Below are 24340 nucleotides of genomic sequence, written 5' to 3'. Positions count from 1 at the left end.
TAAGGAGAGATCGAGTAGGCAGTGCCTGTGGTCATTGGAGTTTAAAAAAATGAGAGGCAATCTTCTAGAAATGTACAAGATTTTTAGGGAACTTGACAGGGTTGATGCAGAAAGATTTTTTCTCCTTCTGGGAGAATTTAGGACAAGAAAGCATGTTCTCAGTAATGGGTTGGCCATTTTAATACAGAGATGAGGAGGAATTTCTTCTGATGGTAGTGAATCCATGGAATTCTGTACCGTGCAGGTTACGGAGGCTGGCACCTTAACTGTATTCAAGCCTGAAATAGACAGATTTTTAATCAGAATGGAAATTGAGCTTGACAGGCTGTTTGCAGTTGCAAACAGGTTCTATTTGAGAATCCAAAGCTTTAAAGATTGATGCACTATTCAAGGATAACCAGGTGGAATGGAACCGCAGAAGAGCAGCAAACAATTCTTTGAATGGCTCCTTAATCGTTGTCGTCTTATATCCTTTTGAGCAACAAATCATCAAAGTAATTAATTGATAGCCTGTTCATGTATAATCCATTACTCAGTGAGTGGCTCCTGTCTGCAGACACGTTCCATTAATGTACACTGCAGTATCATATTCCAGAAGACTTTTCAAATCTTCCACGAGTGAATCAACTTGTACTATATGTGTACCTGGACACTGCTGAGAATGTGGAAACCACAGAGACCAGATCTGTGCTTTGGGATAGCAGAGGAACTATGAATTGTCACACATTGCCAGGAGAGGTCACTAGATACAAATGAGCCTAGTTGTTGAGATGAACTGACTGAGTGCATTTGAGATTTCCTGAACCCCTTGTTACATTTGCCTCCAGAAAGTCTGTTCTTGTGGGAAAATTGCCTAATTGTCTCAAGGCCTATTTTTGACTTTTCTGTCTGTATGTGAATAATTTTTAAAACATTTTCTGTGTTAACCATCACACTACCAGGCATTATTTGCTGATCTAGTTACAGCTGAGTTCTGGGGGTGTTAGTGAACATGAAATTGGTCAGTGCTACCCGCTGCTTTGACTTATTTTATACTCCACGGATAGAATTAGTCATAGATACATTCATAATTAAACCTGCATTGAGTCCTTTGACCTGAATGAGGAGTATGATCCTGGAAGAAGAAATTGAATTAAAAAAACTGATTTTGAAGTAAGAAGATTAACGAGCTTAAAAGATTAAAATAGAGCTAAATTTGTTAAATAAATAGGGCAAGTGGATGATACATGAACAGAAATAGTATTTAAATTTTTTTTAAAATAGAGATTTTTTTGAAGGTTAGAGTTAAAATTCTCACATACAAATAAGTTCAATACTGTATCTTAATTAGATCTGTATTATAAAGCAACAATGAGAACAGAAACCTGGCAGCCCAGAAAGTTGGCTATTTCCTGGGAGTTTGCAGCAGACCAAAAAAATGTATTCAGTGCATTCATGTAAGGCTTGCATATGTTAACATACATGTAATTTTAATGTGTAAAAACAAATTATCAAGAAATGTCGATGCCTATCTTTAAGATATACTCATTATTATAGTCATTATGGTCCAAAAATAATAAAGCACAAAAGATCATGAGTTTATCATGAGTTTTCTCCTGTTGCAGTTCTTGTTCCTGCAGGGGAGATTTCCTTTGGCTGAATATTTATTTATTTATCTGGTGTTATAATTAAATAATTTGTATGTTTAATTTTGCTTGGATGTGCACTTGACAGTATTTGTTCTGGCTTCACCCATAAACACAGACCATCCCTCAGCTTCACTTAACCTAACCTAACATTGGAAATTTGTCTTTTTTTGTAGCGATCATAGAGAAGTTCCTCACTCCAATGGACTCTGTGTTTAGTGGTTTGTATTCCTTCATGTTCACCTCATATTCTGATGACTGCCAAACAATTGGAGCTACAACTGGACCTGATACCGAGAACATTGCCACAACCAATCAACTTGTATTTGTAGATTTACTTGAAATTTTTGTCAGTATTAGAATCCAGCTGAAATTAAATTTCCCTTGTCTGAGGATATTATACCTGCGAACCTCACAATTGCTACAGTATGTTGTTTCCTCTGCTCATTACTTAGTTAAAAAGAGGCTGCTTATGCTGCTAAAACAATGTTTTCTTTGCCATGCTGGTGAAAGTAATGTGAATGATTCCTCTTGTGCAACATCTGAGCAAGATAGCCATATGCAACATGACTTTCTGGCTGTATCGAATGCAGTGTTACAAGCTTTGGTGTCTGGTCAGTTCAGAAAACTTGCTGTTAGTCCCAAGCCATGTTTCTTTGGAGGCAATGAGATGGTTGGTGTTGTAGATTCTAACTGTGGACCAGACCTCGTGATGATAAGGGCTGTTTGTCTAATTCTAATTAAAGCCATGGAGATTAAGGTGCAAACCAGGACCTTTGATGTCACAGAACAAGGTAATCATTTAACATTTAATCAGTTAACTAGACTTGTTAAAGCCTGTTTAAATACTCACAATGTTTTGGGAATCTGACACATCTGTGGAATAAGTGGAAGAGGAAAATTATCATTTGTAAACCTGAAACAATTTTACAAATTATATTTGCACTTGGCACTGTCAATCAGTGAATTTTCGGCTGCCACTAATCAAAAGCATGTCGGTGCACTAAAGTCAATATTCATACACCTAAAACTGCCCTTGTATTTGCTCCTCACAAACTGTGTACCAGCCATTGTCTTCTTGTTTTCAAGTACCTACCTATCTTTGGAACCTCTTCTCAGTTCTATACCTCTCAAGATCTTGCACTCCTGAAGTTTAGGAATCTTGCACAGCTCTAATTTCAATGTATTGCTGGCCATGCCTTTAGTTTTCTGGGCCCTAAACTCCCCTAACCCCTCCAAAACATCTTCCCCAGGCTAGAAGGTGAGCTGAGGTCAATGATAGCTATGATCACGTTGAAATATATGAAGGCTTGAGGGACGAAGTGGCCTACTTTTTCTTACATCTAACACTCCACCTTTCCTCCTTGAAGGCACTCTTTTAAAATCCAATTCTTTGACTAAGTTGCTTTTCCGTATCACCTAGTATAGCTTCATATTGAATATTATTTGATACTCCTACAAAGATGCATTGTATAACTACACCAAATGTCTTTCATTAAGGCAAGTTGTTTCTTCCTCAATTTTCAAAACTACTGTTTTAAGGAACTTTTTTGAATAAGTCTGTTATCAGTTAATCGTGCCCTTTCTCAATCTCAGCAGTTTTCTATCAGTGAAACTTAGTACTTTTCAATATTAAAAAATGTGCTGCTAGGTGGATTGGCAATGCTAAATTGCCCATAGTGTCCAGGATGTGTAGGTTAGGTGGATTAACCATGGGAAATGCAGGCTTACAGCCATGTGGTGGTGGTGGTGGTGGTTGGGGGTTTGGGGGGTTGGGGATGGAGCGTGGATGGGTGCCCTCTACCAAGTTTGGAAAATCTAGAAGAGACAACTTTAGTAATTCAGGAAGTAATGATCAGGTGATTGCAAGGCAGGAGAAAGACTGAGGAAGGTGAGACACTTCAAATTAAATTAGGGTCTGCGTTGAGGCAAAGTATCTTAATTTAAACCCCATGATGATTTAAGTTTTTCATTTGCATTTTCAGCATCTGAAGAGTAGGAAAGGAAATTTAAAAGACCAGCGGCTTCTGGGTGGGATCCTCTATGGAGGGTTTAGATTGGATTAGATTACTACAGTGTGAAAACAGGCCCTTCGGCCCAACAAGTCCACGCTGATCCTCCGAGGAGCAACCCACCCAGACCCATTCCCTACATTTAAGATTAGATTACTTACAATGTGGAAAACCGGAGCACACGGAGGAAACCCACACAGACACGAGGAGAATGTGCAAACTCCACACAGAGAGTCGCCTGAGGCGGGAATTGAACCTGCGTCTCTGGTGTTGTGAGGCAGCAGTGCTAACCACTGAGCCACCGTGCCGGTTGATGTGGACTCGATGGGCTGAATGGCCTGCTTCCACACTGTAAGCATTCTATAATCTATGATTGTAAAGTTACTAACAAAGTACAAAATGGTTAAGCTGTGCCCAATTCAGATTATTGGCCAGACCCATCTACACATGGAGATTGTGCCAAGCAGATGGAAACTCCAGCAGATCCTGAGGGATTATCCATTCAGTGTTGATGATGATTTCATATTTTTAACGTGAATAGTTGCTCATATCCATTTGAACATGAAAGGTTCAGTGATGTTCCCCCCTCCATAAAATATATTATCCGATGTCCAGAAACAATTTTAAAGGGCAGTACAAAGTTTGCAGATACTTCTTAATCAACCTGTGTAGTGATGTCTTTATGCATGTCTGGTGCAGATGGGACTTGAACCTGGTCCTCCAGGCTCAGGGGTAAGGACAGTACCATTGCATCACAAGAACCGTCTACCAAGTTTGGAAAGTCTTGAAGAGTCAATTTGGTAATTCAGGAAGTAATGATCAAATGATTCCAAGCATTGTGCAAGGCAGGAGAGAAACTGAAGAAGGTGAGACACTTCAAAGTGAATTAGGGTCTGAGCTGAGGCAAAATATCTTGATTTAAACCCCGTGAAGATTACATTTTTCATTTGCATTTTCAGCGTCTGAAGAATAGGAAAGGAAATGTAAAAGAGCAACAGCTTCATTAGCCACAATAAAGAGAAGCAAAAGGTAAATAGGAGAGTGCTCATTGATTCTCGAAAGGAAAGGAGGATAGTTTTGAAGAACATTGATTGGGCATTAAATAAAGGATTAGTTTTATTGATTGGATTGGTAAAGAGTTGGAAGTGGTGTACTGCAACTGGAAATTAGGGATAACGTTTGTTCTTTGCATTTTGATAATTCGAATTTTGAGCATGATTTTGAAAAATGCCAACATGGACATATTTGGCAAACAACAGGATAGTAAAAGACATCAGGAAAATATGGGCTGGTGGATCAGGCAATTTGATGTGGAGAAGCAAGTGGTAATTTAGTTTTGGAACTAAGAACAAGGTGAAGCAATAGAAAGAAGCAAAGTATTAATGATTTGCATCAAAGAATCCCTAAAATACGGAAAGAGGCCATTCAGCCCATTCAATCTGCACCAACCTGCCAAAGAACATCCCACCCAAACCCAATTCCCACCTTGTCCCCGTAACCCCACACTTACCATGGGCTAATCCACCTAACCTGTGTATCTTCGGACTGTGAGACTAACCCAGAGTATATGACAAAAACCCACACAGGTAGGGGGAGAACATGCCAACTCCAAACAGACAGTTGCCTGAGCTGTATGTCAAACCAAGTTCACTGACACTTTGAGGCATCAGTGCTAACCACCGTGACACCCAATAGAGACCAAATATGTTGTGGTTCTGTTCGCTGAGCTGGGAATTTGTGTTGCAGACGTTTCGTCCCCTGAATAGGTGATATCCTCAGTGCTTGGGAGCCTCCTGTGAAACGCTTCTGTGATCTTTCCTCCAGCATTTGTAATGGTTTGAATGGTTTGTCAACCGGAAGCAGCAGATTCAAATCACTACAAATGCTGGGGAAAGATCACAGAAGCACTTCACAGGAGGCTCCCAAGCACTGAGGATGTCACCTAGACAGGGGACGAAACGTCTGCAACACAAATTCCCAGCTCGGCAAACAGAACCACAACACGATCTACAAATCTTCTCACAAACTTTAGAGACCAAATAATTCAGTACTGAGTTGTAGGTGGCAGCTGAACCTATTAGTTCTGTACCATCCAAAACTACATAGGAGTGCACCTTCTTCATGTTCAAATTAGACTCCTTTCTGTTGTTTCACCTTTTAAATGTGCAATTTTTTACCCCATCATTCTGTAATCCATTCTAATCACTTGATCATTCTAGATTTCCTGTTCAAAAGCATAAGGGCAAATCTTGATGAGGTACTGATGGTATGTGCTGTTTCTAGGCTGTCTAAGAGCTGAGCTCCAACCTTGTGTATCGCAGTTGATGACATTTCTGAGGATGCATTTTCGATGCCCTATACGTACCCAACAGCTCTCGCATCCATGTGTTTTGGTTTCGCTAGTTTTTGGTGAGCAGGATGATGATATGGTGGAAGCTGCCAGAGCACTACTAACCATCTATATAAATTGCTACAGGTTAGTAACTCTTGAATTTTGTTTGATTGAATTGTTTATGTGGGTTACAAACAGACTCTGCAATCTAAATATTCCCCTAAGTTCTTCTGTTTGAGATCTGAGTGTTTGTATCATGAGGAATAGAAGTCCTTTTTCAGCTGGTCTGCCATTTATCAGAATCATGGCTAATGTAACTGAACTCTTCCTTTTCATCCTATTCCAATATGCTTTCATTCTTTTCACACTTAATGATGAAGGCAGCTTTGGACCCATTAACACAAAATAAGCGAGCTTCAACAGCTTTTTGGTTTTAAGAATTCCTGAGATCTACAAGCTATAGAAACCTTCATCCTTGCCTTTGTTACCTCAAAATGTGATTGTTACTGATCAGTTTCCTACATCTACCCTCTTTAAAATTTGAGGTCATCCAAAGCTGTTGCCTATGTCTTGACTCAGAGGAAATCCCATTCCCCTTTTGCCACTGTGCTCACTGACCTTCACAGGTTGCCATTTGAGCAACATGATAATTTTGAAATTCTTATTATTGTCTTCAGATGTCTTCATAGACTTACATAGAACATAGAAGAATACAGCGCAGTACAGGCTGCTCACTGACCTTCACAGGTTGCCATTTGAGCAACATGATAATTTTGAAATTCTTATTATTGTCTTCAGATGTCTTCATAGACTTGTTCCTCTTTATCCTCTGTAATCTTCAACTGTACGATCATTCTTCAATTCAGGCTTCTGTGCATTTTTCATCACAATTGCTCCATTATTAGTGGTCATGGTTTCCGTTTCCTAAGTCCCAGTCTCTGGCATTCCATATCTCTACATTTCTGCACCTCTTTTTTGAAGACTCGGATTAAAACTTTCCGCTTTGAGCAATGTTTTGGTCTCATTCTTGTGTGGATCAGTCATAAAGACCAGTGGCAGAAATGTGTGACCTTGAATAAAATTAATTCTGCAATTAAGAGATAAGTGATGGCAGTATGGTTCAGTGTCATTTTTGTTTCATAATGCTGCTGTGAAGTGCATAAGCACCTTCTAAAAATGTTTTTCTTAAATAATTCCATGTAAATATAGGTTATTGTGTTATGTGAATAAAGAAATTTCACCTCTTGACCTTATTCTGGAGACCAATATTGTATTAGATTGCAGATTCTCAAATGTTTTCATTTACCATTGATAAAATAATCTGTGTACCACCTATTTCCCTGATCTGCCTACTGCTCCTACACCATCTGCTTTCATTTACCACCACAAAAGACTCATCAGCATAAATGGGAGAATGTCACTGTTTTTAATGAAAAAGCAATGAGGTGATGTCTGGCTTCAAGCTGAAAAGCTTCAGTTTTTGTCAGGTTTCATGTTCAGTTAGTTCTTACTCCTTGTTTATAGCCCCACAAGTTATGAAACTCTGATCTCACAGTTGTTATGAATAGCAGCATGTGTTTTGTGCTGTGTTACAAGTCCAGGAAACGTTGACCATTGGAAAAGCAAAGGTCTGTGAAATTGTTCTCGCCAACTAACAGCTTCAGTGATTTCCATTACGGACACAATCCATAGACCGTCTGAAGGACCATTGATCCTTGGATAATATTTTGAGTACAACTGCTATCAATTCTCAAGCGAAAAAAAGATTATCTTAACATCTATTCTGTAAGGATTTTTCATGTAAGGAATAGTTTGTTCAATCTCTTCTCATAGGACAGTCCCTTCCTCCTAGGAACTGATTCAGTGAATATCTGGTGCAATATGTGCAGCTTTGAGATGATGCATTTTGGGATGAAGAACAGTAAAAAAACAATATTAAGTAGGGGGTGCAATTGTAAAGGGAGTTCAGGATCAGTGGTATCTTTGTGTATATGTGGAGCAATCAATGAAGTTTGCAGAGAGTATCCTTGGCTTTATTAATAACAGAGCTGAAAATGTGTTGCTGGAAAAGCGCAGCAGGTTAGGCAGCATCCAAGGAGCAGGAGAATCTACATTTCGGGCATGAGTCCTTCTTCAGGAATGAGGAGAGTATGCCAAGCAGGCTAAGATAAAAGGTAGGGAGGAGGGACTTGAGGGAGGGCCAGGAGGGGAAATGAGGAAACTGGAGAAATCTGAGTTCATCCCTTGTGGTTGGAGGGTTCCTAGGCGGAAGATGAGGCGCTCTTCCTCCAGCCGTCGTGTTGCTATGGTCTGGCGATGGAGGAGTCAAAGGACCTGCATGTGGGAGGGGGAGTTGAAACCCACCTACCTATCTGTAGATTGTTGTTATTGTGTTTCAGAGAAATTTTCAACAAGACATATCGTCTGTTAAATTAACACCACACAAGCTCTATTTAAACAAATATCATCATTAGCTGCAACATTTTCTTCTCTGTCTTTTAGCACAGCAATATGAGATTTTGGTTTTTATTCTCAGGATTTTGGTCTTACATTTTCTCTTTCAAAATCAATGAAGTGACTCTGTTGTTCCATTTAAATCCAAAAGCATGAAACTAATTAATTCTTCGATCAAACTAGTATACTCTCATCTTGTCCCTTTCCTTTCCAATCATGTGCATGTCTCCCCCTGTATCTTGCACACAGTGACAGCAGTTTGCATTAATGAAACTTATGCCCTGGCCACTTTACTAATTTTCTGTCCGCAAGCCAAAACATAGTTGCTAATTCCACGTGATCCTATACAGTGGTTCACAGAGCAAGAGGCATAAGACACAAATCAAATTCTCCTTTCAGCTTGTGTCTGTACCAGGCTCCTTTCTCGTTGGCCCAATGTGCAGCATTGCACTTAGCATATATCCTTCTCAATGCTGTATGTTGGAAGCCTATTTCATTATTTCACAGCTACTGCCTCCCATCGGTTGACTTGAGCTGCAATCTGGGACTATTCGATGAAATCTGTTTGTCCATTCAGCCATGGTATGAGCCAATCCTGGTATTTCAGTCAACCCTATCCACTGTTGTTTGTTGTACTGAGAGTCTAGGGTATCACGAGATTTGAATGAGTTGTTTTAAATTGATTACTACTTCAATTACCAAGGCACTTAGAACCTTTTCATCTCTCCACAGGTCTTTGGATATCTATCCTCAGGAAAAAGCAAACAATTCTTGTGAAGCATGTGAACATTGCTTCAATCCCCATTGTATCTTTCTCCTGATTTTACAGAGTTTAGTATTTGATCATTCTGTCCTGCTGGATTTTCTGATTTCCACTGAAACCTGCTTCCTGGAGTATTTAGTGAGATATCTGCGACTTCTTCAAGAGGACTGGTGGTTCTTCTGCTGCATTTGTGCTCAGTTTGATGAAGCTGCTGATGCTGAATCATTTTGTTGCTCTGAAATAAATGAAATCTGTGATGACTTCAGTCTCATTCCTCATGGAGAACAAGACAGAACCAACAATCAAATTGTTACTGAAAACTCAAAAGAAGCAGTTGTAACTCCCACAACACCATACTTTCTCACACCTGTGAGGGACCTAAGAAACAATGTAGACACTGTGAAGAGTAGCAACTCAGGACAACTGATGAGCAGTAATAGGCCCTGGCCATGTGAGCAGCCTCGAAGTCTAGTGGATTATGAAAGTTCTGAGGATTCAGACAATGAAGTAATGGAAGCTTCCTGCTTAAATATCCTCAGCCTGGACACAAATCATGGTATTGTAACGAATAACACATTAACAATTGGTGAAACAGTGAAACAAGATCCTGAAGCAATAAGCATAAAAATTGTAAGAAACCCAAGAGAAATAAAGTCACATAGTTGTGAAAACAACACAAAAATGCCCCTGGAACGAATATTCAAGAAATCAGTGAGTTGTTTGACTGAATTGAGAAAAACTATTAGCCGTTTGCAGAGAAGAAACCTTTTTCCATACAATGCAACAGCACTGCTAAAACTGCTTGTAGATGTTGAAACACGGAGCAGAAGAGATGAATTAATCCCTGCTTGACAGACCAGAGTTTCCTCAAGTGTTATCTTTTATTAATCCATAATTCATTCTTGCAAATAAATGTCAATAAGAAATCTGAGTTTAAATCAAATGAACGGAATGAAGAACAGGATGTGAAATTTGGTTGTTTAATCTTTTATATATTTTAATTTTAAGTGACTTAATAGACAGTATTAGAGATACCACACTGAATCTCTGAACTACCTAAGAGTTTCAATGTGAAACAAAAACATAAATCGTGTACTGTTTATAATTTATGACCTAACTGTATGGAATTTGGTATAATAAATCTCAGAAGAATAAAAACTAGAACTGCCTTCTCATTAAAACAACACAGACAACAGGGCAACAAGACAAATAGAAGCAAACTGTTTACAATGTTTGAGTTCTTAGTAACGAGAGGCGATTGACCCAAGATGAGAGCAGGAGAAACATTACAGAGTTATAAGATTGTTGGCTTTAACTCCAGAGGTAATGATTGAGGCAGAAATATTAATATTCAATATCTGATTTTATAGCTGAAGGAAAAGTCAAAAGGAGATGGAAACCAAGTTAATGGTTGTAACTGAAATTGTTTGCTTCAATGGAGGTTAAGTGTTGGCTCGGAAAGTTTGGCCTTTTACTACACTTTATGACATGACCTAGTGCCACACAAAGAAAATTAAGAATGAATAGTAATGTTGTGACAACAAAACTAACTGTCATAACCATCCTTCCCAGTCGATCTCTCAAAACAAATCACAAACAGATACTTGGACAAAGTCCCCATTGTAACATGAAAGTGACACAAATGTCAGTAATTATCTGATTTACTGTTAGTTACACTGGGCTATTTTATGATTTATTCAAAATCAATTTGTGATCATTTTTGTACTCTTGATGAAGGAGCATGAGAGCGACGAGAAATCCAGGGCAATTGTCGAATCAATGACACTGAAGGATGTACATTTGAGAGTGCAGATAGAATTTTAAGGAGTTAGACACTGGATTAAAAATAGGATCTCCAGGAAAACCAACTGGATCTGTGGGACAGTAGTCAAATTCTTCAGGTTGCTAGAAGAATAGACAGTTATACATTCAAACACAACAAAAGAAGCAAGTGGAAGAATTTCAGCCTATTGAATCTGCTGTGCCATTTAACATGATGATAACTGATCTTCTATCTTAATGCCATATTCCCATGTTGTTCCACCTTAATCTGAACCCAAATGGTTCAATACCTATACATAAAATATAAAAGAACAGGAACATGCCAGAGTTATGGGTCTGCGATTAGATGGTGAAAGCTGTGAAATTAAATTATCAACTGAATTAACTAAAGTAGTGGAAAAAATATGGCCAAAGGTTATGCAGTTAGTGTTTTAAAAAAAGAAAGTTCTGAAAGGATCAAGGATCAGTCAAGGATTTTATCACAGGGAAGGGAGTCATTAAGACAGAATCCATATGGATAGACTTAAGAAATGGGAATAGTGTGAGAGTCAGTCTGCAGTACAGGGTATTAATCAATGAGGCTAGGTAGATATTTCAGAGAAAGATACAAAAACAAGAAATGTGAGTAGGTGATTTTCACCATTGTAAAACAGATTGGAATAATTATAAACAGGATTTTAGAATGTGTTCCGAAGTGGTTCTTTTTGAGTTTAGTTAGTGTATGGATCAATAACTGTTGTGAAAGTAGAAGAACAATTGGGAAATAGCAGTCACACCATAGATAAGAACAGGCAAAGACAACAAAGTCAAAGGTAAGTGTAAAAGCAAAATACAACAGAACTTGGCAATTGGAAGTTTAAAAAAAAAAGTGCTGTAAATGGCAGGTATGGCAATGTCTGTAAAGAGAGAAACAGAGTTAATGTTTGGGGTGATGTATAAGACTTTAGCCACATTTGGAGTATTGTGTGCAGTTCTTCTTGCCACACTGCAGGAAGGAGGTGGAGGCTTTGAAGTGGGTGTAAAATAGGTTTACTTAGATCCTGCCTGGATTGGAGTGTATTAGCTTTGAGGAGAAGTTGGACAAACTTGAATTGTTTTTGCTAGTCTTCAGGGGCTGAGGGATGATCTGATAAAAGCATATAAAACTATGAGAGACACAGCTAGAATGGATAATGAGAGTTTTTTCACAGGTGGAAATGTCAAATACCACAGGCCATAAGTTTAAGGTGAGAGGGTAAAGGATTAAAGGAGATATGTGAGGCAAGTTTTTTTTAAACACAGAGTGTGGTAGGTACCTGGAATGTACTGCAAGGGGAGCTGTTGGAAGTAGATCTGATAGAACATTTAAGAGGCATCAAGACAGACGCATGAGCAGACGGAAGAATACAGACCAAATGCTGGCAGATGGAATTAGTTTAGAATGGTATCATGGTTGGCATATGATGGGCTGAAAGGGCTGTTCCTCTGCTGCACTGTTCTATATTCTGTGAGGAATTTGTATAGTGTATTACCACTAGACTATTAATCCAAAGATCCTGCTAACGTTCTGGAGACCTGTGTTTGAATACACCATAGAAGGTGGGGCAATTTGAATCTGATAAAAATCTGGAATTATAAGCCTAATAATTGTGTTGGAAGAACCCATCTGGTTCACTCATGTCCTTTAAGAAAGGAAACTGCTGTGCTTACCTGGTCTGGCCTACATTTGGAAACTCTTAAATTACTCTCTGAAATGACCGCTCAGTTGTAACAGTTCCGAGAAGATCTCTCAAAAAGAATGGAACTGGATAGACCACCTAACACTGGAAATGATGACAGCAAACACAGCCCTGTCAACCCTGCAAAGTCCTTCTTTATAACATGGGAGCTAGTGTCAAAATTGAGTTGTCCCTCAGACTAGTCAAGCCTGACATTGTCATGAAATCATTCCTTATAATATCCTAGATACTACCATCAGCAGGACAGACCCAGCAGAGCTAACTTTTGATACACTCAAGAGGAAGTTACCCTGGAAATTTTCAACATTGACTTCAGGCACTGACTCTAAGTGGCGCCAGCTGAAATGTGGGCAAGGAAGTCTGCTGACAAATCAGCACTTCTGCACATTGAAGAACTAGGGGTAGGCAAGGATGAAGGATTTTATTGGCCACCACCAAGAGTGGCTCAGCAGCAACACTCTTGATTGAACTGGTCAAGTCCGAAAAGACTGGGTCTGCAGCACATAGTGAGGGAACCAACAACCAGGGGAAAAACAGACTTGACCTCATCCTTGTCAAATTGTCTGCTGTCGGTGCATCTATCCATGACAGCATCAGTGACCACCACATTGTCCTTGTGCAGGTGAAGTTCTGATTTCATGTTGAGAATACTTTGCATCATCTTGTGTGACAGTATCATTGTGCTAAATAGGATTGGCTTCAAACAGACTGAGCAACTCCAGACTGGGCATCTACGAGGTGCTATGGACCATCAGTGGCAGCAGAATTACACTTTAAACATAATATGCCTGGCATAGCCCCCGGTAGCCAGGAGATGGAGAAGGAATTCAAGGAATAGTGGAGACCATGCTTGGTGCAAAATCAGGCATACCTAAAAATGAGATGTCAACCTGGTGAAGTGACAAAACAGGTCTGTCTGCATGCCAAACAGCATAAGCACTAAGCGATAGAGCTAAATGATTCAACAGTCATTGCATCTGATCTAAGCTCTGCAGTGCTGCCACATGGAATCATGAATGGTGACGGACAATTTAATCACTGGAGAGGGCAGTTTCACAAGTGGCCTCATCCTCGAAGTGGGATGGGCCACCCCATTAGTGCAAATGATAAGGCTGAAGCGTTTGCAACAGCTCAAAGGAAACACTTTAGCTATAAGTGCCAAGTGGATGATTGCTCTTGGTCTTCTCCAGAAGTCTGCAGCTTCAGAGATGCCAGTTTTCAGCCAATTCAATCACTTTGTAATATCAAGAAATGGTGATGCCAGGTACTGCAAAGGCAGTCTGCCCTAACACCATTCAGGCATTCGTACTAAAGATGTGTTCCAGATTTTGCTGCTGTTTGCCAATCAGTTCCAGTACACCTACAACACTGGTATCTACTTGACAATGCAGAAAATTATCACAAAAAAGCAGGGAAGAACAAAAAAAATTTACCTCCCAGGAACAGGCCCTTCAGCCCTCAAGCCTGAGCCGATCCAAATGTACTGTCTACACCTGTCACCCACTTCCTAAGCATCTGCTCCCCACCTACTCATGCATCTGTTCAGACAGATCTTAAATGAATCTACCGTGCCTGCCTCTACCACCTCTGCTGGCAACGTGTTCCAGATATCCACACCCTCTGTGTGAAGTACTTGCCACGTGCATCCCCCTTAAACTTTCCACCTCCCACTTTGAAAGCGTGACCTCTGGTTAGTGAATCCTTCATCCTGGGAAAAAGCTTATTTCTATCCACCCTGTCTATACCCTTCATGATTTTGTAAACCTCAATCAGGTCCCCCCTCAATCTCCTTTTTTCTAATGTAAACAAACCTAACGTACTCAACCTCTCTTCATAGCTAGCACCTTCCATACCAGGCAACATCCTCCAGAAGTGTACACAGTATCCTAAATGCGGCCAAACCAACGTCTTTTGACATGACTTGCCAGCTCTTATACTCAATACCCTGTCCGATGAAGGCAAGCATACTATATGCCTTCTTGACCACTCTATCCACCTGTGCAGCAACCTTCAGGGTACAATGGACCTGCACTCCCAGATCTCTCTACCCATCAACTTTTCCCAAGACTCTTCCTTTCATTGTATAATTCGCTGTAGAATTAGTCTTGCCTAAATGCATCACGTCATATTTGTCTGGATTGAAATCCATCTGCCACTTTTCTGCCCAAATCTCCAGTCTATCTATATCCTCCTATATTCTTTGACAGTCCTTTATGCTTTTTAGATTAGATTAGATTACGAACAGTGTGGAAACAGGTCCTTCGGCCCAACAAGTCCACACCGCCCCGCCGAAGCGCGGCCCACCCATACCCCTACATTTACCCCTTACCTACCACTACGGGCAATTTAGCATGGCCAATTCACCTGACCTGCACATCTTTGGACTGTGGGAGGAAACCGGAGCACCCGGAGGAAACCCATGCAGACACGGGGAGAACATGCAAACTCCACACAGTCGCCTGAGGCGGGAATTGAACCCAGGTCTCTAGCACTGTGAGGCAGCAGTGCTAACCGCTGTGCCACCGTGCCGCTCTTTCTGCTAGTCTACCAATCTTCATGTCATCTGCAAACTTGCTGATCATACCAACAGTGCCCTCTTCCAGATCATTTTATATATATCACAAACAACAATGGCCCCAACACTAGCCCCTGTGGAACACCACTGGTCACCTTTCTCCATTTCGAGAAACTCCCTTCAACTACTACTCTTTGTCTCCTGTTGCTCAACCAGTTCTTTATCCTCCTAGCTAGAACACCCTGCACACCATGTGACTTCACTTTCTCCATTAGTCTAAGGGAGAATCTACCCTTACCAATTAGTGCCTCCATGACCCTAGTCTCGATTGTTCGTAAAGTGACAAAGGTGTAATCAACAGTGCTATCAAGCTGTTCTTGCTTCACAAGTAATCTGCTAACTCATGCTCAGTTTGGGTTCCACCAGGGCCACTGAGCTCCTGACCTCTTTATAGCTTTGGTTCTAAGTGGATGCAAAGCTGAATTTTAGTGATGATATGAGTGACTGCACCTGATGTTAAGGCTGCATTTAACCATTTGTGGCAGCGAGGAGCCCTGGTCTGGAGTCATTGGGAATGACAGAGAAAATTCCACTGTTTGGAGTCATATCTGGCACAAGGGAAGATGATTGTGATTGTTGGAAGTCATTCTTCACAGTCTCAGACCATCTCTGCAGTCTTAAGGTAGTGTTTTTTGTCCAACCGTCTTCAGCTGCTCAAAAATAAACTTTCTCCATTATAAGTTCATAAGTGGGGATATTTGCTGATCATTGCACAATGTTCAGCATCATTTGCAACTCTTCAGATACTGAAACGAACCATGTCCAAATGCAAGAGTTAGACAATATCCAGACTTAGGCTTAAAAATGGTAAATAATATTCATGCCATATAAATGGCAAACAATGACCATCTTTAATGAGGGAGAATTTAACTAATATCCCTTGACATTCAATGGCATTACCATCAGTGAATCCCTCACTAATCAAAATCCTAAGGTTTAGAACAGACCATAAACTGAACTGGACTTGCCATATATGGTGGCTATTAGAGTAGGTCAGAGCAGGTAGCTTGCAGTGAATGACTCATCTCCATACTCCCCAAAGCCTGATTTTCATCTACAAAGAACGAATCAGGAGTGTGAAGGACTACTCCCCACTTGCCTGAATGGGAGCAGATTCAAGAGCACTCAAGAAGATTGGCATCAATTGAGGCAAAGCAGCCCTTTTTCCAATTGTCATGGGATATCAGTGTCACTGGCTGAGCCAGCATTTCCATCTCTAATTTCCCTTGATCTAGTAGCTTGCTATTGGGCTATTTCAGAGGGCAGTTACAAGTTATGGATGATAACACCTCTACAAACTTCTACATCCTCCACAACTGTGACTTAGCAGCAACAATGTGTACCTTCTACAAGATGCACTGCAGAACACCAAAGCTCCCTGAGAAAAAGAACAGGAAAAGACATGACCAATCCAAGGAAATCTAAACATAAATAAAAGTGGGCCATACCACCAGTGTTTCATCCCGAGGCTCACTGATGATGTTTCCTAGTATAGTGATGAAACATCTGAAACCTTCCAGCTCAGCAAGCAAACAGACATCCAGAACCAAAGTTCATTCGACAGCATTTTCCGAATCCTTGACCGCTTCCATTGAGAAGCACCACCACCACCTGCACGTTCCCTTCCAAAGCCACTGGAAAATTAGGCACTGTTCTTCCAGTTTGTGCTGAACTTTGCTAGAGCACTGCAGCAAGCCTGAGACAGAACACCTGAGCTTCCAGCTGCCGACCATATCAACACACCCTGTTCCATGACCAACATTTCTCTTAGGCTTGCTGCAGTGCTCCAGCGAAGCTATTAAAGAAGCTGGAAGAACAGCACTTTATTTTCCCCTAGGGGACCCTGCAGCCCTCTAGACTCAATATCAAGTTCAATAACTTTAGGGCTTGAGCTCTCCCATATCCTTATCCTAACCCCCACCCATCAGGCCTTGTTAATATATTGTCAGCCCATCATTAACCATTAACAGTCCATATTAATAGTTATTCACTCTCCTAACCAGATCATTATTTACTCCTTTGTCTGTCCAACTGTTCTCTCTCTTTGGGCTCTATTCCTAACTATCATTTACACGTTATCCCCAACCCCAACCCTGTCAGGGACAGTCAGCACGGTTTCGTGAAGGGTAGGTCGTGCCTAACAAATCTTATTGAGTTTTTTGACAAAGTGATCAAACAGGTAGATGAGAGTAAACCGGTTGATGTGGTATATATGGATTTCTGCAAGGCGTTCGATAAGGTTCCCCACAGTAGGCTATTATACAAAATGTGGAGGAATGGGATTGTGGGAGACATAGCAGTTTGGATCAGTAATTGGCTTGCTGAAAGAAAGCAGAGGGTTGTAGTTGATGGAACATGTTCATCTTGGTGTCCAATAACTAGCGGCGTACCGCAAGGGTCAGTGTTGGGTCCACTGCTGTTCATCATTTTTATAAATGACCTGGATGAGGGCTTAGAATGGTGGTTAGTAAATTTGCAGACGACACTAAGGTCGGTGGAGTTGTGGATAGTGACGAAGGATGTAGTAGGTTGGAGAGAGACATAGATAGGATGTAGACCTGGGCTGGGAGGTGGCAAATGGAGTTTAATGTGGACAAGTGTGAGGTGATACACTTTGGACGGAGTAATCGGAATGCAAAGTACTGGGCTAATGGTAAGATTCTTGGGAGTGCAGATGAGCAGAAAGATCTCGGTGTACGTGTACACAGATCCCTGAAAGTTGCCACCCAGATTGACAGGGTTGTTAAGAAAGCATACAGTGTTTTGGCCTTTATTAATAGATAGATTGAGTTTCGGAACCAGGAGGTTATGCTGCAGTTGTACAAAGCTCTGGTATGGTTGCCGCCCAGATTGACAGGGTTGTTAAGAAAGCATACAGTGTTTTGGCCTTTATTAATAGACGGATTGAGTTTCGGAACCAGGAGGTTATGCTGCAGTTGTACAAAGCTCTGGTATGGCCACATTTGGAGTATTGTGTAGAGTTCTGGTCACCGCATTATAAAAAGGATGTGGAAGCTTTGGAAAGGGTGCAGAGCGCCAAGTTTAAGTGCATTTAAGTCATCATTGGACAGGCATATGGGCGTAAATGGAATAGTGTAGGTGGGATGGGTTTCAGATTGGTATGATAGGGTGGCGCAACATCGAGGGCCGAAGGGCCTGTACTGCGCTGTAATGTTCTATGTTCTATCTTCTGTATATAAACTGACATTTTCCTAGCTACCATCAGTTCTGAGGAAGGGTCACTTGACCTGAAATGTTCATTCTGATTTCTCTCCACAGATGCAGCCAGACCTGCTCAGCTTCTCCAGCAATTTCTGTTTTTGTCTCTGACTTAAACAGCGCTGTCACAGTTTGTTTTTGTTTTTTTCACTTAAGAGTCAACCATGACCAGAGTGGGTAAGGATGGGATATTTCTTTCCCTAAAGCACATTACTGAACCAGGTTGAGTTTTTCGTTTAGAATTGAATTTACATTGTTGTTGTCAGGTTTTCTTTTTGTTCCAGATTTTTGTTGAATTCAGATTTCTTCATCTGCCATTGGTGGGGTTTAAATCCATGTCCCCAGAATATTAAAAAAAACTGCTGAAGAAACTCAGCAACATTTTCAGAACTCCAACAGTTATAAAAGACTTGATGTTCATTCTGTTTCTCTCCAGAGATTTTGCCAGACCTGCTGTGTTTCTCTGGGATTCTGTGTTAGCCTCAGTCACTGGCACTGCTGCCTGACAGCACTAGAGACCTGGGTTCGATTCCAGTCATGGGTAGCTGTCAGTGTGGAGTGTTTGCATTTTCTTCCCAAAGTCTGTTTCTTCTGGGTGCTCAAGTTTCCTTCCACAATTCAAAGATGTATAGGTTAGGTGGATTGGCCATGCTAAATTACCCCATAGTATCTGGGGATGTGCAGGATAGTTGGATTAGCTATGGGAAATGTGGGGTTGCAGAGATAAGGTGGTGGCTGGGAATGGTTGGGATGCTCTTCAGAGAGTCAGTGCAGACTTGATGGGTCGAATAGCTTCCTTTGACACTGTTTGGTTTCTGATTCTGTGTTTGTTCCAGATTTCCAACATCTGCTATATTTTGCTTTTATCCCTGAATTTCAGCCTGGAGGCTCTGGATTACTTGCCCAATGATAATGCCACTATCACCACCTCCCCTGGCTTCATGGATCATATGCTACTTTCTGAATTTGGTTATTGTGGTGATCTGGAGTCACTGACAAATTTGTGAGGCTCCAGCTGTTAGATATGGAATCCCTACAGTGTGGAAACAGGCCATTCAGCCCACCAAGTCCACACCGACCCTCCAAAGAGTAACCCACCCAGACCCATTCCCCTACTACTCTACCTGAGACTAATACACCTAACTTATACATTCCCGAACACTATGGGCAATTTTAACAGGGCCAATTCACCTAACCTGCACATCTTTGGATTGTGGGAGGAAACATAGGCAGACAAGGGCAGAATGTGCAAACTCCACACAGACAGTCACCTGAGAATAGAATCGAACCCGGATCCATGGTGCTGTGAGGCAACAGTGCTAACCACTGAGCCACCGCACTGCCCCCATAGTTCTCTAACAACATGACCTAAGTTGATTATGCAAACTTAGCAACAGTATATATACAGTAAGATCTTAACACACAGCACAATGTTTCAACCTGTTCTCCAAACAACACTATCATTTTAAAGATACTCAAATTGAGAAAAGTTTCACTTCAACCTCAACCCTTACATTTTTATTTGTTGATTCCTTCCAGTTTCTTTTCCTTGGATTTGAGACAAATTTATGATTCCCTTCAGAGTCTGCTGTTGTTAACTTTTCACAATTCTCTTGGCCTAAACGTTTTCAGTTCTAAAGACCTAAACATTCTGTACACATACTCTCCTGGCTTGGAAGTGCTACAAAGTAAAGCACTTTGAGCATAACTGGTTCCCCGAACTAAAAGCTTGATTCTCCTGCTAGGAGAAACTGTTCTCCCTTCTGAACTGAACTCCTGGTTCTTCTGAACTAAGTTAAAAATCACACAACACCAGGTTATAGTTCAAAAGGTTTATTTGGAAGCACTAGCTTTCAGAGTGCTGCTCCTTCTGAACTAAGACTAAGCTTTCTGGTCTGTTATAATCTCAGCAATACAGTCCAGCTATTCACACTATAGGGTTCTTCCAGGTAAAGTCATTGAGATTTACAGCATGGAACAGACTCTTCAGTTCAACTCATCCATGCCGACCAGATATCCTAATCTAATCTAATCTCATTTCCTAGCACTTGGCCCATATCCCTCTAAAGTCTAGATCAGAGTGGTACTGGAAAAGCACAGCAGGTCAGGCAGCATCCGAGGAGCAGGAAAATTGACGTTTTGGGCAAAAGCCCTTCATCAGGTCTTTTGCCCGAAATGTTGATTTTCCTTCTCCTCGGATGCTGCCTGACCTGCTGTACTTTTCCAGCACCACTCTAAACTAGACTCTGATCTCCAGCATCTGCAGTCTTCACTTTCACCATATCCCTCTAAACCCTTCCTATTCATATACACATCCAGATGCCTTTTAAACGCTGTAATTGTACCAGCCTCCACCACTTCTGCCAGCTCATTCCATACACGCTCCACCTTCTGTGTGAAAAAGTTCCCCCTTAGGGCCCTCTTATATCTCTCCCCTCTCACCCAAAATCTATGCCCTCTAGTTCTGACTCCCCCACCCTGGGGAAAAGACCTTGTTTATTTATCCTATCCATGTCCCTTATGATTTTATAAACCTCTTTAAGATGACCCCTCAGCCTTCGCACTCCAGAGGAAATAGCCCCAGCCTATTCAGCCTCTCCCTACAGCTCAAAGCCTCCAACCCTGGCAACATCCTTGTAAACCTTTTCTGAATCTTTTCAAGTTTCAGAACACCCTTCCGATAGGAAGGAGACCAGAATTGCCCACAATATTCTAAAAGTGGCCTAACCAATGTCCTGTATAGCCACAACATGACCTACCAACTCCTATACTCAGTGCTCTGACCAATAAAGGAAAGCAAATGCCTTCTTCATATACTACCTACCTGTGACTCTATTTTCAAGGATGTATGAAACTGCACTCCAAGGTCTCGTTGTTCAGCAACATTCCGCAGGACCTTACCATTAAGTGTATAAGTCCTGCTAAGATTTGCTTTTTCAAAATGCAGCACTTGTATTTATCTAAAGTAAACTCCATCTGCCACTCCTCAGCTCATTGGCCCATCTGATCAAGATCCCATTGTAATCTGAGGTAATCTTCTTTGCTCTCCACTAGACCTCCAATTTTGGTGTCATCTGTGAACTTACTAACTGTACCTCCAATGATCACATCCAAATCATTCTTATGAATGATGAAAAGCAGTGGACTCAGCACCAATCTTTGTGGTACACTGCTAGTCACAGGCCTCCAGTCTGAAAAGCAATCCTCCACCACAACCCCCTGTCTTCTACTTTCGAGCCACTTCTGTATCCAAATGGCTAGTTCTCCCTTATTCCATACGATCTAACCTTGCTAACCAGTCTCTTATGAGGAACCTTGTCGAACGCCTTACTTAAGTCCATATACCGCTTTGCCCTCATCAATCCTTTTTATTAGGTCTTCAAAAAACTCAGTCAGATTTCCCACGTACAAAACCATGCTAACAATCCCTGATCAGTCATTGTCTTTCCAAATACATGTAAGTCCTGTCCCTCAGGATTCCCTCCAACAACTTGCCTACCACTGATGTCAGGCTCACTGGTCTATAGTTCCCCGGCTTTTCCTTACCACTTTTCTTAAATTGTGGCACCAAGTTAGCCAACCTCCAGTCTTCCAGCACCTCATCTGTGATTATCGATGCTACAAGTATCTCAGCTAGGGGCCCAGCAATCATTTCCTTAGCTTCCCAGTTCTAGGGTACACCTGATCAGGTCCTGGGGATTTATCTGCTTTTATATGTTTCATGGCATCCAGCACCACCTCCTCTGTAATATGGACATTTTTCAAGATGTCACTATCTATTTCCTCACACTCTACATCTTCCATGTCCTTCTCCACACGTAAACACTAATGCAAAATACTCATTTAGTATCTCCTCCATTGCCTGTGGTTTCACACATAGGCTGCCTTGTTGATCTTTGAGGGGCCCTATTCTCTCCCTAATTACCCTTTTGTCCTTAATGTATTTATAAAATCCCTTTGGAATATCCTTAACCCTATTTGCCAAAGCTATCTCATGTCCCATTTTTTCATCCTGATTTCTCTCTTAAGTAGAGTCCTACTGACTTTATACTCTTCTAAGGATTCACTCGATCTGCCCTGTCTATACCTGACATATGCTTCCTTCTTTTTAACCAAAAACTCAATTTCTTTAGTCATCCAGCATTCCCTACACCTACCAGCCTTACCTTTCACCCTAACAGGAATATACTGTCTCTGGACTCTCATTATCTCATTTCTGAAGGCTTCCCATTTTCCAGCCATCCTTTTACCTTGCCATCTGTCTCCAATCAGCTTTTGAAAGTTCTTGTGTAATACTGTCAAAACTAGCCTTCCTCCAATTTAGAACTTCAACTTTTAGGTCGATCTTTTTCCATCACTATTTTAAATCTAACAGAATTATGGTCGCTGGCCCCAAAGCGCTATCCCACTGACACCTCAGTCACCTGCCCTGCCTTATTTCCCAAGAGTAGGTCAAGTTTTGCACCTTCCCTAGTAGATACATCCACATACTGAATCAGAAAATTTTCTTGCAAACACTAAACAAATTCCTCTCCATCTAAACCTTTAACACTATGGCAGTCCGAGTCTATGTTTGGAAAATTAAAATTCCCTCCTCTGACCACCCTGTTATTCTTACAGATAACTGAAATGTCCTTACAAATTTGTTTCTCAATTTCCCATTGACTATTAGGGGTTATAATACAATCCCAATAAGGTGATTGTCCCTTTTTTATTTCTCAGTTCCACCCAAATAACTTCCCTGGATGTATGTCCAGGAATATCCTCCCTAAGTACAGCAGTAATGCTGTCCCTTATCAAAAATGCCACTCCTCCTTCTCTCTTGCCCCCCTTTCCATCTTTCCTATCGCAGTTGTATCCTGGAACATTAAGCTGTCAGTCCTGTCCCTGAGTTCATCTGCCTTCCCTGTTAGGCCTCTTGTATTGAAATAAATGCAGTTTAATTTATCAGTTCTATCTTGTTCTCTGCTTTGTCCCTGCCTGCCCTGACTGTTTGACTCACTTCTGTTCTCAACTTACCAGTTTCCCGCCCACCACACCACACCACCTTACTAGTTTCCCGCCCACCACACCACACCACCTTACTAGTTTAAATCCTCCTGAGCAGCTCCAGCAAATCTCTCTGCCAGTATATTAGACCCCTTCCATTTCAGGTGCAATCCGTCCTTCTTGTACAGGTCACTTGTTCCCCAGAAAGATTCCAGTGATCCAAAAATGTGAACCCTTCTCCCCTGCACCAGCCCCTCAGCCACACATTCATCTGGGTAAAAACAATGACTGCAGATGCTGGAAACCAGATTCTGGATCAGTGGTGCTGGAAGAGCACAGCAATTCAGGCAGCATCCGAGGACAGGCAAAATCGACGTTTCGGGCAAAAGCCCTTCATCAGGAATAAAGGCAGATGAAGGGCTTTTGCCCGAAACGTCGATTTTGCCTGTCCTCGGATGCTGCCTGAATTGCTGTGCTCTTCCAGCACCACTGATCCACACATTCATCTGCTCTATCTTCCTTATTTTCCCCTCACCAGCTCATAGTACTGGGAGTAATCCAGTACTATCCTTGAGGACCTCCTTTTTAAAATTCCTGCTTTACTTTATATGTTCTCCCTTCAGAATCTCATCCTTTTCCCTTTCTATGTTGTTACTTCCGATGTACACACTGACCTCCTGCTAGTCCCTCTCCCAGATATCCTTGATCCTGGCACCAGGGAAGCAACACACCATTCTGATTTTTTGCTGCCGAACTTGCCAGTCATCACATGCTTTCCTGGAACTGATGTACTTGGGTCACTGTTCCAAATGACTTTGACAGGCTTGAAATAATTACCTTCCCATCTATCTCTACTTTAAAATCCAAACTA

At 41.3% G+C, this 24340-nt stretch overlaps 1 protein-coding gene and 1 long non-coding RNA gene across 4 annotated transcripts in view; one reads left to right on the top strand and one right to left on the bottom strand.

The window, feature by feature from the left end:
• The window catches only part of lins1 (lines homolog 1), a 37625-nt gene extending 27263 nt beyond the window's left edge, over positions 1 to 10362 (top strand). For all 3 annotated transcript variants that reach the window (XM_043677650.1, XM_043677649.1, XM_043677651.1), the window contains exons 5-7: positions 1802 to 2419; positions 5921 to 6113; positions 9156 to 10362. In XM_043677650.1, the coding sequence (XP_043533585.1) occupies positions 1802 to 2419; positions 5921 to 6113; positions 9156 to 10038 (1694 nt within the window). In that variant the 3' untranslated portion in view covers positions 10039 to 10362. The remainder of the gene's footprint in view (positions 1 to 1801; positions 2420 to 5920; positions 6114 to 9155) is intronic.
• Positions 1 to 24340, bottom strand: LOC122541103. Its single transcript, XR_006309519.1, has 3 exons — positions 24144 to 24340; positions 2479 to 2501; positions 1 to 278 (listed from the first exon to the last, which is right to left on the bottom strand). It is a non-coding gene; the product is annotated as an uncharacterized LOC122541103 (long non-coding RNA).

This window comes from Chiloscyllium plagiosum, chromosome 36 (assembly GCF_004010195.1).
Source record: "Chiloscyllium plagiosum isolate BGI_BamShark_2017 chromosome 36, ASM401019v2, whole genome shotgun sequence".
Classification (NCBI taxonomy): domain Eukaryota; kingdom Metazoa; phylum Chordata; class Chondrichthyes; order Orectolobiformes; family Hemiscylliidae; genus Chiloscyllium; species Chiloscyllium plagiosum.
Note: the sequence above shows the minus strand (reverse complement) of the source record. Positions and strands in the feature narration are given on the sequence as shown.